At 44.1% G+C, this 13,879-nt stretch overlaps 1 protein-coding gene across 13 annotated transcripts in view; it reads left to right on the plus strand.

Moving 5' to 3' along the window:
- zc3h13 (zinc finger CCCH-type containing 13) overlaps positions 1-13,879 on the plus strand; it is a 91,926-nt gene that overhangs the window by 43,543 nt on the left and 34,504 nt on the right. For 9 of the 13 annotated variants that reach the window (XM_072584605.1, XM_072584617.1, XM_072584611.1 and 6 more), the window contains 4 exons: positions 1,610-1,917; positions 5,873-7,969; positions 10,869-11,057; positions 12,402-12,885. In XM_072584605.1, coding sequence (XP_072440706.1) covers positions 1,610-1,917; positions 5,873-7,969; positions 10,869-11,057; positions 12,402-12,885 — 3,078 coding nt within the window. The remainder of the gene's footprint in view (positions 1-1,609; positions 1,918-5,872; positions 7,970-10,868; positions 11,058-12,401; positions 12,886-13,879) is intronic. The other 4 variants (XM_072584608.1, XM_072584612.1, XM_072584614.1 and 1 more) reach the window with 2 other exon arrangements.

A 13,879-nucleotide genomic window follows, 5' to 3' on the forward strand; every position in this document is an offset into this window, starting at 1 on the left:
GGGGAAAGAATCAGCAGGCAACTGGAGGGTTTGCGTGAATTAAGAATTATCAGCAAGGATTTATAAAAGGCAGTGTGTGCTGGACCTATTTCTTGATGTACAGAGCAGCATGATGAAGGGAATGCAGTGGATGTTTGCATGGATGTTAAGAGAGCTATTTGAAAAAGTACCATGTAAGAGGCTGGTTAACAAAACATGAGGCCCATGAAATAGAAGAATTATTATTATAAAAAATAACTTGAAGGCAGAAGACAAAAAACCCGTCTTTCAGCCTGGACACTACTAGCCAGGGGAGTTCCCAAGGGTCAGTGCTAGGACCATTGTTTATTCAATTGATAGATAACTTGGATATTGGAATTTCAAAATTTACTGTTGGTACCAAAACTGGACATGCGGTAAACAGTGAGAATGATACAAGTAAATGAACAAATACGTTCAGCTGATATTTACAAGAGAGAAAGGTGAGGTACTTTTGGCAGTGGGCAGAGGCAATATAGACTTAATGGCACAGTGCAGAGGTAGTAGGACTAGGGGTGCATGTTTATTATCTGTGGAGGTGGCCAGACATATTGAAATAGAACTTAGAAAAGCATATTGCACCTTGGACTTCATAAATAGAGGCATTGACTACAAAAGCAGGGAAATTATCATGAACAAAGCTTTGGCTAGGCCACAACTGGAGAATTGCATCTAGTTCTGATCACCACACATGAGGTAAAATGTGAGGGCCCTTGAGAGGGTAGAGGTGAGATTTACAGAACAGTTCCAAGAATGGGGGATTTAAGCAATAAGCTTATTTTGGAGAAAATGACATTTTCTCTTTGGAGCAAAGGAGATTAAGAGTAGGTTTGATAGAGGCATACAAGATTATGACCGGTTTTGTAAGATAGGTAAAGAAAAATTCTTCCTATTTGCTGATGGTACAAGGACCAGGAGACAGCAGCATAAGGTTTTGTGCAGGCAGTTGCAGGGTTGTTTGTGAGAAAGTTATTTATTTTTTACACGGAGAGTGTGGAAAACACTGCCCAAGAAGGTGGTGAAAGTGGAGACAGTCAGCGATCTCAGAAGGGAATTGCATGTATAATTCAAGAAAATAATCTTGCACAAGTTGGATAATGGGACTGACTGGATTTTTCTGTAGAGAGGTGACTTGGACTAGACAGGCTAGATAGCCTCTTTCCATTCCGTAAATGACTATAACATTATAAACTTAATGAAACGATTGAACACATAATGAGAGGGAATGTAAAATGGCTTGCATGGCCTCCCCTTGACTCTCGAGCCATAACACAGAATGAGAAAACGTAATATCAGTTGTGAAGCTGGTGAATCGTTGGCTTCGTTTGTCTCTTTTTCATTAACACCAATGGCATAAACAAACTTGAAAGAGCTTATAATGTGAAAAGGCCGAATATCAAGAAAAGTCTCTATTTGAATGGAAAGCTTTATTCTAAAATTTAATTCTAAAATTTAAATGTGAGCATGAATATGAATTTAGAAATTGTAAGTTGAGTTTGTTCTGATATTTACAGAGGCACAGTTATATTTAAAGACATTTTTAAAGATACTTTAAAGGTTTGAGTTAACTTTCAGAATGTTGCCCTTCTAGCAGATCGCCATCTTCCCAGCGTCAACATCAAACTCCCACGGTGTCTAGGCAGCATTCCCCATCTTCACGGTCAGCTTCACCTGGAACAAGACAGTCAACATCACCACACCACAAACGATCCTCTTCGCCAAGTTACCATCCTGCTGTAACACCCTCTCGGAGGCGTTCCCCATCACCATATGCTCCCCGTTCCTCATCTCCGCAGAGAAAACAGAGCCCAGTAAGACACAGGTCCTCTGGCCAAGAAAAAGGCAAAAATGAACAGGAAACCTCACCACTGCAAGAGCGACGTCGTGAGAAAAGGGAAGGTAAAAACAAATGGTTTTTGGGAAAGGTTAAGCTGAGTTTAAGTGCATCTTATATTTTCAACGAATAGTTACAATTTGTTGTAGCAGATGTAATGCGTTTGAACACTCAATGTTTGTTGATATCCATTGATTTCCATTTTTATACATTGGTACAAGTGCTAGCTACTATGTTGAGGAAGATTCTAGTTCATATCTGCAATTTTCCACATAATCAGCTCAATTCTTTATGTAATAAGGTTGTGCAGAGAGAGAAAAATGATCCTGTAAACAGATGAAAAATTGGTATATTACTCAGCACTAGATGTTTACATACTGTTTAAAAAACAGCCTTGAAGCATAATTCAAGACCACACCCCACAACCACTGCCACCGCCACCACCACCACCACCACAAAGTGTCATAAGAGGATTGCTTTATGAGGAAAGGTTTAACAAATTGGGTCAATACTTGTTGGAGTTTAGGCCAGTGGAAATTGATCCTATTGAAACATACAAGATTCAGAGGGATCCTGACAGGGTAAATGCTGAGAGAATGTTTCCCCTCATGTGAGTACATTGAACTAGGGAATAGAGTTTAAAAATAAGAAGCGCCTCATTTAATACGAAGTAAGAAATTTCTTCTCTTGGAGATTCATGAATCTTTGGAACTCTCTTTTCCACAGAGAGGTGGAGGCTGACTAAATAGGGTATTGCTGAAAATAGGGGCATCACTTTTGTGTTTCTTGGGCAGCGTGTACAAACATGGCTATAACAACATAGGCCATGGCTTTAAGAGGTGTATTTTGTCCTTTTTTTTGTTTTGAAGAGCGGTTTTAAGACAGAGATACATCGCAGTCTATGCAGAACCGCTAGAGTAAACAATTTGTGAAGTCTTGGTTTTTCTTTTGTCAAAGTTGGAACAGTAGAAGCAGCCTGAATGGGTGGGGTCTAACTCCCACAGAACCAGGATGTGCCTGAACTAGACACTCTTAACAAATGTGGCTAATCAGCAAAATGCAAGTCTTTCTTAATGAAAGTCCAAATTCTTATTCATTAGATTTGTCGCACAGCATGACTGGTTTGTCTTCCTCAAAATCAAGCGAAAAAATACTTGCTGGACTTAAGAGTCATAGAGATGTACAGCATGGAAACAGACCATTCGGTCCAACCCATCCATGTCGACCAGATATCCCAACCCAATCTAGTCCCACCTGCCAGCACCCGGCCCATCAGTGGGTTTCTCAGTGATATGTACAATAGGGTTTGTCTTCATGACTCACCATGTCAGCTATAATGCTGATGAGTGCAAGGCAAAAAAACTTTGACTGTAGTAATATTTAAATTGTGTTCTACCAATTAATTATTTATAAGCTTTGAACTGAATTTAATAGCTGGTGAATGGGATCACGGTAACTGGAGAACTAGTGGCAACCATGCCAAGGCCATTCCTGGGTGCTCTGACACAACTAAAATAGTTCAAGCTATTTGGATTCCTGGATCTGACAGGGTAGGTGCTCCAAGGACTGCCCGTCAGTCCGCTTGGAACACCATACTAATGGTGCCAAAGGCAGAAAGTCCCCTGAACCTGATGGGTTGCATCACCGATCCTAAGATTTTAAAGGAAGTATCTGTAGAGATGGTAGATGCTCTGGTAATGATCTTCCAAGGATCCTTCGATTCTGAAAAAGTCCCAGAGGATTAGAAAACTGCTGTGTAAGACCCTGAATGGTAAAGGGAAGGGATCAAGAAACAGGTAACTATAAGTCTGTTAGCTTAACATCTGTCATTGGGAAAATCTTAAGAGTGCTCCAAGGTAAATACAGAGGAACCTCGATTATCTGAATATCAATTATCCGAATATCGGATTATCCGAAGGAGATCTTGAGGTCCCGACAGAAACATTACATCAAGGACGTGTTTCCAACACTGATCGCGTCTTTTGTTTACGGTGATTAAAAGTGAACTCAATGCTGCCGAGAACAGTCCTGGACTGGTGGGAGTCCAGGCACCGTCTCTGAATGACTGACCTCCTGCCATCTTTCTCTCTCTCTCTCTTCCCATACTTTCCCTGGAGTTCTACACAGGCGTGTTCCCTAAGCCCCCCTTCCCCAGATAATTTCTCCAACATTGTCCTGTACGGGGTAAAGGTGGAACCTGTCAAAAAAGTTGCAGTAAAAAGTTGTGTGTGCGGACGTGTGAGTGTGTGTGTGTGTGCATGCGCACGCTATTTGGACACATCCCCTAAAAGGCAGTATCTGCAGCAGTAGACTTGTTGGTGTCCAGTCCAGCTGCCCCCGAGAAGGGGTGCAGGCTGGGGACAGTGTTGGACGGAGTTGGGGACGGGCCCGGAACGTGGGCTCATGCGCATGGTCTGCTGCTGCTTAGTCTCCAGAATGGGGAGCAGACTTAACAGAAAACTCAGAGCCCCAGAGGAAAGGCATTGAATCGATTAACCGAATCATCAATTATCCGAACAAAATAGTGCCTGCCCATCTCGTTTAGATAATCGAGGTTCCTCTGTATTGCAGAATATTTCAAAAAACATCATAAAATTGAGCGTGGTTGGCGTGACTTCGTGAAGGGGAAATCATACCTGACAATTTTATTTGGGTTCTCTGAAGAGGTCACAAACAAGATACATAAAGGAGAGGCAATAGATATAATATATTTGGATTTTCAAAGGCATTTGGTAAGGTACCTCACACAAGGCTACTTGTTGGGATTACTATATTAGCATGGATAGAGGATTGGTGAATTAATAGACAGGGAGTTGGGAATAAAGGGTCCATTGTCAGGGTGTCAATCTGTAACAAGTAGTGTGCCATCAGGATCAGTGCTGGCATCACAATTATTTGCAGTATGTACATTAATGGCTTGGAAGAAGGAAGCAAAGTACTGCAGATGGTGCAAAGTCTATGGAGGGATATAGATGGATTGAGTGAGTGGACAAAAACTCTGCAGATGAAATATAATGTGGGATACTGAGGTAAGAATAGAAGAGCTGACTATTATTTAAAAGGGGAAAGTCTGCAGAAATCTACAGCACAGAGGTTTTGGAGGTGTAAATCACAAAAAGTTAGTGTACAAGTAATAGGAGGTTTTAGAGAAGGCAAATGCAAAGGGAAAGGACAATGAAAGTATTGAAATCTTGCTAAAACTATACCAGGCAGTAGTGAGACCACGCTTTGCGTACCCTGTCAAGTGGGAAGTATAAGATTCCATGACACTAATTCACAGAAGAATGGGGAGGCATCTCTGGTTTCCTGATCAATCAGCAGCAGAGAAGCAGATTGCCAGGTCATTTTGATATTGTTATTTATCGGAGTTTCATGTATGTAATTGATTGCCCCGAACTTTGCATTAAATAGTGACTTCACTGCAAGTATTTCATTGGCTGCAAAGCATTTGGGAACTTCCTGATGTCTTCAAAAGTGCTACAGGAGGTCTTTTCTGTCTTTAGCTGATAAGGGAGGTACTAATGACAAACTGCTTAAACAGACCCATTCTCTTTCAGGAATACTCTGTAAACTTGCTATGTCTACTTCTTGTTCAGTTGTTCTACCAATTGTACATGGAGAATGAATTATATTCCATAATTTTTCTAATATTCCACTTTAAAATGCGGTCAACAGATTTTGTCATCGTCTTTAAAATTGCAAGGTTATATCTAGCTTTAAATTCATAAATTAGTATTATGAACATTTGTTGACTCCATTGTTTCCACTTAATTAAATACGTTGTTCTGCCATCTCTAGAATCTAAATAGTGTAGTCATTAATTGTATTGAATTCGTGAAGATTTAAAAATCATTAAGGCTTTAAGGTTTTACAGATGCAGGCGGCATTCAGCCTTTGGTGGTTCAAGTCTCAACACTATAATGCTTGTAATTACTTGGATGTTTTATGTGCAGAGGACATGCTTTGTCTCACTTAACTGATAATTATGTTCTAAAAGCTAATTACAGACTTTCTTTTTAGAAAGCCGAGGAAAGCGGGAAAGAGAAAAGGAGAGCAAAGATGGTCGTGACCAGCGGGATTATGAACATGATCAGCCTACTCTTCAAGAAAGGGATGAGCGAATGCACAGGGATTGTCGCGATACTCGAAACAGTCGTGATCGCAAAGAAGTGAAAGATAACAGTGAACGCAGAGATTACAGAGAATCACATGAGACTCGTGATACACGAGACTCCCGAGATTACAGGGACAGCAAAGACTCTCGAGATCTGAGAGAGCAGCGTTCTGGACGAGATGCTCATGACTATAGAGAAAGCAGGGACTCCCATCGGAAAGATGATCAGTGTCATGATGACCGTGACTATGGTCGAAGTCATAGCAAAGATGAAAATTCTCGTATTGACTCCAGGGGTGAGAGCAGGATGGACACCAGGGGTGAGAGCAGGGTGGACACCAGGGGTGAGAGCAGGGTGGACACCAGGGGTGAGAGCAGGGTGGACACCAGGGGTGAGGGCAGGATGGACACCAGGGGTGATGGCAGGATGGACACCAGGGGTGAGGGCAGGGTGGACTCCAGGAGTGAGGGCAGGGTGGACTCCAGGAGTGAGGGCAGGGTGGACTCCAGGGGTGAGGGCAGGGTGGACTCCAGGGGTGAGGGCAGGGTGGACTCCAGGGGTGAGGGCAGGGTGGACTCCAGGGGTGAGGGCAGGGTGGACTCCAGGGGTGAGGGCAGGGTGGACTCCAGGGGTGAGGGCAGGGTGGACTCCAGGGGTGAGGGCAGGGTGGACTCCAGGGGTGAGGTCAGGGTGGACACCAGGGGTGAGGGCAGGGTGGACACCAGGGGTGAGGGCAGGGTGGACACCAGGGGTGAGGGCAGGGTGGACTCCAGGAGTGAGGGAAGAATAGACTCCAGGGGTGAGAGCAGGATGGACACCAGGGGTGAGAGCAGGATGGACACCAGGGGTGAGAGCAGGATGGACACCAGGGGTGAGGGCAGGATGGACACCAGGGGTGAGGGCAGGATGGACACCAGGGGTGAGGGCAGGGTGGACACCAGGGGTGAGGGCAGGGTGGACTCCAGGGGTGAGGGCAGGAGTGAGGGCAGGGTTGACTCCCGGAGTGAAGGTAGGCTGGACTCCAGGAGCGAGGGCAGGGTTGACTCCCGGAGTGAAGGTAGGCTGGACTCCAGGAGCGAGGGCAGGGTTGACTCCCGGAGTGAAGGTAGGCTGGACTCCAGGAGCGAGGGCAGGGTTGACTCCCGGAGTGAAGGTAGGCTGGACTCTAGGAGCGAGGGCAGGATTGACTCCCGTAGTGTCAGCAGGCTGGACTCCCGGGGCGAAGGGAGAGGTGACTCCCGGAGCGAGGGTAGGATGGACTCCCGGAACGAAGGGAGAGGTGACTCCCGGAGCGAGAGCAGGATGGACACCCGGAGCGAAGGGAGAGGGGACTCCCGGAGCGAGGGCAGGATTGACTCCCGGAACGAAGGGAGAGTTGACTCCCGGAACGAGGGCAGGGGTGACTCCCGGAACGAAGGGAGAGGGGACTCCCGGAGCGAGGGCAGGGGTGACTCCCGGAACGAAGGGAGAGGGGACTCCCGGAGCGAGGGCAGAATTGATTCCCGGAGCGAAGGGAGAGTTGACTCCCGGAGCGAGGGCAGAATTGACTCCCGGAGCGAAGGGAGAGGGGACTCCCGGAGCGAGGGCAGAATTGACTCCCGGAGCGAAGGGAGAGTTGACTCCCGGAGCGAGGGCAGGGGTGACTCCCGGAACGAGGGCAGGATTGACTCCCGGAGCGAAGGGAGAGGTGACTCCCGGAGCGAGGGCAGGGGTGACTCCCGGAGCGAAGGCAGGATTGACTCCCGGAACGAGGGTAGGGGTGACTCACGCAGCGAAGGGAGAAGTGACTCCAGGAGTGAGGGGAGGGGTGACTCTAGGAGTGATGGCAGGAGTGAGAGCCGGATTGATATTAGAATCGAAAGCAGGATTGATGCCAGGAGTGAAAGCAGGACTGACGCGAAGAGTGAGAGCCGGAATGATGCCAGAAACGATGCTAGAAGTGACTCCAGAAATGAAAGGGCAGCCAGGGGGAGAGGAAGAGGATCTGACTTATTGGAAAAGGGTGAGATTTCTATATTTTTATTATCATCCTGTTGAATTCCAGTTGCATTATTCATGGTTTGCTGACACCTGCGCACCATTCCTTAAGGGAAACATCCAGAATTTTTCTGTAACAGCTTTGCTTGCGTAACGAAAATAAATTGTAGATGTGAGTTTAGTGGGAATGTTCTGTGGTTACAATAATGAAATCATAACTGCTATTTTAAATTCTGCCAGCAATGTTGTTCAGCATAAAAAACATTACTTGTGTATGACTTTCAGAAGCTGACTTAATTTAAGCCAGAGGTATGTCAGCAACTTTCAGTTTACAAGTCATCCACACTAATGAGTTACATTTGTTACATTTGTGTATGTGGGATTGTGGAACTGAAGTGTACCAGAAGGGTTGAATATCTCTGAGTAAAATACTATCAGGAGTAAGCGTACCATGTACTTGGAATTGAGAATGGGAGACTACAATTTGGGTCCCCCTCCCACTCCACCAAAGACCTGCAGATCCTGGGCCTCCCCCATTGCCAAACCCTTACCACCCGATGCCTGGAGGAAGAATGCCTTATCTCCCGCCTTGGGACACTCCAACCACACAGGATTAATGTGGATCTCCCCAGTTTCCCCATTTCCCTCCCCTCCACCTCCTCCCAGTCTCAACCTTCCAACTCCGCACTGCTCTCTTGAATGGTCCTACCTATCCATCTTCCTTACCACCTATCTGCTCCAACCTCCTCTCTGATCTATCACTCCCAGCCCCACCTTCATCTACCTATCACAATCTCAGCTACCTTCACCCCCAGTCCCACCCCACTTCCATTTATCTTTCAGCCACCTTGGCCCACAAGCCTCATCCTGATGAAGGGCTTTTGCCCAAAACGTCGATTCTCCTGCTCCTTGGCTGTGCTTTTCCAGCACCACACTCTTCTACTACAATTTAGGTGACCGAATCAAATAATTCTGAGTAGCAATATTCCCATGAGCAGTGGACACTTTGAAATAAGTGAGCTGTACCCTTAGTGAACCCATCAATGACTTCAAAAAATCCAGAGCAGCTGTGGGCACCTGGCTTACAAACTAGAATGCAGTGTCTGATCCACATGTTGTGTTCGGGCTCTGAATGAGATTGTCACATCTTGATAAAAGGAGGTGGAGGATGCCATCAATCTGAGCAGGAAGGTATTTCCAATCCACAAACCTAAAAATCACTCAGATTGTGGGTCAAGCTCCACTTCAGTTATGAAGGCTCCAAATCATGAAAGCCGAACACTTCAACTTCAACTCCTCCTCCCACTCCGTCGAGGACATGCAGGTCCTGGGCGTCCATCGCCACTCCCTTACCACCTGATGCCTGGAGGAAGAACGCCTCATCTTCTGCCTCTTGGCCCACGGCATCAATATGGATTTCACCAGTTTCCTCATTTCCCCTCCCCCCACCTTATCCCAGTTCCACCCTTCCAACTTGGCACTGCCCTGTTGACCTGTCCCACCTGTCCATCTTCCTTCCCACCTCTCAACTCCACCCTTCCCTCTGACCTATCACCATTACCCCCATCTCCATCCATCTGTCTCACTCTCAGTTACCTTCCCCCCCCATCCCTTTCCCATTTACCTCACCACCCCACCAGCTCCCAGCCTCATTCCTGATGAAGGGCTTTTGCCCGAAACGTCAATTCTCCTGCTCCTCGAAGCTGCCTGACCTGCTGTGCTTTTCCAGCACTGCACTCTTTATCCCAAGGCTCCACATCAGTCTCGAATTTTCAATGCAGTGACAAAAAGCTAAGGTCCCTTAACTGCCACCACCAACACCAAAGCTACTAACCCAATATTCCAGTGAGCAGATAATCATTGAGTAGTACAACTGAGTTCTGCTTTGGGACCCTGCAGATTCCAGATGGAGCTGACTCAATGGGAATTTTGGGGAACTTGAAAATTCTCATGCCCAAATCCCCTGTCGGGAAACTCTCTTCGGAGTGTTTGGAAGGGTTGTTGATTCTATTAAATATTAAGCAGTCAAAAGCCTATCTTATTCTTTCATAGCAGTTGTTAACGTGTCTGGCTGTGTTTCTGAACCTTTAAGCCTCCGAATAGGACACGTAAGGAAATATAAGTGAGGGATCATCTGACTGATTTCCACTCCTTGGAATATCCAGCCCACATCGTTTTATGTCAGTCCTATTTACCTTCAAATTATTTCAAAACTAATTTATGTTCCTGAGCCATTTATAACGACCCGAGAAAGAGCAAGGAGCTATATACCGTACAAGCAAGTTTTTTTTTTGTAGTTTCTCTTGTTGACAGAGCTGCAGACCTTTCCTAAACTAAGTGATTTTCTTTTAATCTTTAGGAAATCCCTTATTAATTGGTCAACTAACAGAATTTTTCTCCCCTGATAATTTCATCAAGTGAGTGGTGCACCAGGAAAAGTTAAAGTTTCTTTTATTTGTGTTATAAAATGAAGAGATCTCCATCACATTGCCTTTTTGTTATTTTCATCAAAGTGACACATAAATTCCGTTTGTTTCAATTACCTTTTTTTAGTCTGTGTTGCTACCTGTGTGTCCTTTAGTTTGTTTGATATAGTGAAGTGAAATGAGTAATAATTTCTGCTTGTTGAACCACACAGCTTTTGTTGTAGCTAAAGTTGCTCTCTGTGAGTCAACCATGTTTCACCAAGAGCAAATGATCTGAGAGAAAAAAACAAGTGATTTCTGATTTTTGCTGCTTTAGGAAAATGCAAACGTTTTTTAATTGGCCTTAAATGCCAAAGGACTACTTCATTGAAGGGAGTCTATAGGAAATATCCTCATGCTTTTTTCAGGATCAAAGACTACACCATGAACAGGGCCTGCGTGTTTTTGGTGAAGAGCTCATTTTGCATTGCAAAATAAACAAATCTCTGATCTCTCCAGGGAGCCGTGGAACTAGAAGCACTCAATTTGATGCACACAGCACAAGCAGCAGTTACCATGAAAACTGGGATACAAGAACTGGATACACAGAAAGAGATCGATATGATCGAGACCAAAGCAGGGATGCTTCCTTTGATAGGCGTGGTCATACAGAAAGGGATAGGCGTGAAAATAGAGATCGCGAAAGAGGTATGGGCAGCAATGGATGATGACAGTGGTATATTGAAGCCAAATTAGCCTTCCTCGTAACCTGAGGTCAGATCAATAAATATTTTCTTCAAAAGTTCTCAATACCTTGCCATTTGAATAAGGAAAGTGTATTTTCATTGTTGTGAGTAAGTTTAAAATTTTGCTCTTCTGTTCTGGACTTGGTGGCATTTCAGAAGTGCTGAATAAGGAGATGGGTGATAGAGATGAAAGAAGACAGACTATGTGATACAGAATGAACAGCTTAGCTGAGGGTCAGATAGTACATAGAAGCTGTGTACAGTCTGATTCAGACTGATACAGTAGCCAGAGACAGGAAAAGAATCAGTGACTGGGGAGCTGTTTTTGATGGGGCCAGAGCTAATAGCTTAATACTTCCTAATTGGAGCACATTCCTGTTCATGCATTCCTGTATGTTGAACATGCCACTTCAAGTCAGAGAAGTGGAAGGATTGATGAGGTAGAGCTAGGTGTTGTCTGCATACATGTGGAACTGCAAATAGTCTTTAGATGATTTTGATCATTTAAAGAACCTCTTTAAAGTTGAGGACTTATTGTACGTTGGTCTCTCCGGAAGGTAATTATTTTAGTAGTCTAATCTAGCTGCTCTTGGTTCCCTCCAGAGGAGATGTGGCAATGATATTCATCACGTCTCTCTCATCAGCAGCCTCTGAAATAATTGTCAGGCTAATGCTTGTCACTGTTTCTATGTCACTCTTTCCTTATTCACGCAATAAGAAATTACAGGTTTGAAAAATTGACACTGAGGACACCAGTTAAAGTCATAATACGAGAGCAATATCATGAGAGTGGAGATTACTGACTGTAACATCCAGTTAGCAGGAGTCCATCAACACTGAACAGAACCTGTTCTGAAGAAGGGTCACTGGACCCGAAACATTAACTCTGCTTTCTCTCCACAGATGCTGCCAGACCTGCTGAGTTTTTCTAGTAACTTCTGCTTTTATTTGTAATTAATGAATTACCTTTTTATTCCTATCATGAAATATATAAAAGACTTAATTGAAAACTGGCAAATTTAATTGCATATGATCTTTAAGGTGACCTTGATTTAACGCTTCTAGGTTCTTCACAAATGGTTGCAAAATTTCACAATAGTAGCTTTCAAAAGGGAATTAAACATATGCTTGAAAAGGAATTCCTCGGAGGAACTACTCTGTAGTGAAGAGCAACAGAACAGAACTTAACGGGAAAGATGTTTCAGAAACCTTGTACAGGCATTGCAGATCAAATGGTCTTCTGCTGTGCTGTAAGTTGCTGTATAACTGATTCTGTTCTGATCGAGGTGCTCTCTTTGTTTTACAGACCACACAGCTAGTTCTGCCACACGACACCCAGCACGAACTGATGATCATGACCATGAGGACAAAAAGGATGAGAGGAGATCAGATCGAGAAGAGAGGAGGGATGACAGGCTAAGGGAAAGAGAGCGAGAAAGGGATCGTGACAAAGATCGAGATAGAGACAGAGAGCGAGAAAAGGAAAGAGAGTTAGATCGAGAGCGGGAACGAGAAAGAGCCCGTGAACGAGATCGAGAGAAAGAGCGAGAGAAAGAACGGGAGCGAGACAGGGGTAAGGAAAGAGAGCGAGAACGGGAAAGGGACAGGGAGAGAGACAGAGAGAGGGACAGAGAGAAGGAGAGAGAGAGGGTTAAAGATAGGGATCGGGAAAGGGAGAAGCAAAAAGACTGGGATGAGAAAGATAAAGGAAGAGATGAACGCAAAGATAAAAAGGACGATCAGCGAGAAGACCGAGATTTGCGGGAAGGTCATGGAGAAAGAAAAACAAGGTAAATTAATTCTAAGTATATTTGTAAAATTATTCCATATGTTTTAACAGAACAAATATTCAGACTTAGTGCTTGAACTACACGAGGGCAGATTGACTAATGCATGACTACTGATCGATTTTCAATATATATTTAAGTTACTTTCGCAAAGTAAAACCACTTGCTGTAGCATAATTTTAATAAATCTCTAGTTATTCTGATTCTTTTCAGTAGGGAAGCAAAGTTAAAGTGCTATTCAATTTCAATGGATATTTTCAGTATTACTATGTCACATTAGCCCAAGGCACAATCAGGGGTTTATGCCATACAAAGCATCTTTTCATATTTCTAATTTGGGAATGTACCAAGAATAAACATGAATTTCTACAGTTTAAATGTGCAAACTTGGCTAAAGCTCAGCATCTTGTTTTCACTTGTGCAATCTAGTTTGTTTAACTATATTTTCCTATTTCCTTCCTTGGTCCCCTCATGCCATAAACTGCACTTGGCCAAAAAAGGCAGTAATCATGGATGTCTTTAATCTTCATATAGATTGGGAAAATGAGATTGGCAGAGGTAGCCATGAGGAAGCATTCGTAGAGTGCAATCAGCACAGTTCCTTAGAACAATGTGTTGTGGATCCAATCAGATGTCAGGCCATTTTGGATCTGGTGATGTGTAATGAGGCAGGTTTAATAAACGGCCATGGAGTTAAAGAAGGAAGCAGTGACCAAAACATGGTAAAATTTTGGGATTCAGCTTGAAAGTGAGAAACTTGGGTTGGAAACAACTGTACTAAATAAACTGTGCTAAAATAAGGGTAACTAGAAAGAAATGAGGGCGGAGCTGGCTGGACTGGACCAGGAAAGGAGTTTAAAAGCAAAGATTTTTGAGGAAAAGTGGCAGACATTTAAGAAAATAACCATGGTTTACAGCAAAGATATATCCCAGTGAGTCAGAAGAATTCTAGCAAGAGGATAAGCCAATCATGGTTAACTAGAGAAGTTAAGAATTG

This window comes from Chiloscyllium punctatum, chromosome 15 (genome assembly GCF_047496795.1).
Source record: "Chiloscyllium punctatum isolate Juve2018m chromosome 15, sChiPun1.3, whole genome shotgun sequence".
Lineage (NCBI taxonomy): Eukaryota > Metazoa > Chordata > Chondrichthyes > Orectolobiformes > Hemiscylliidae > Chiloscyllium > Chiloscyllium punctatum.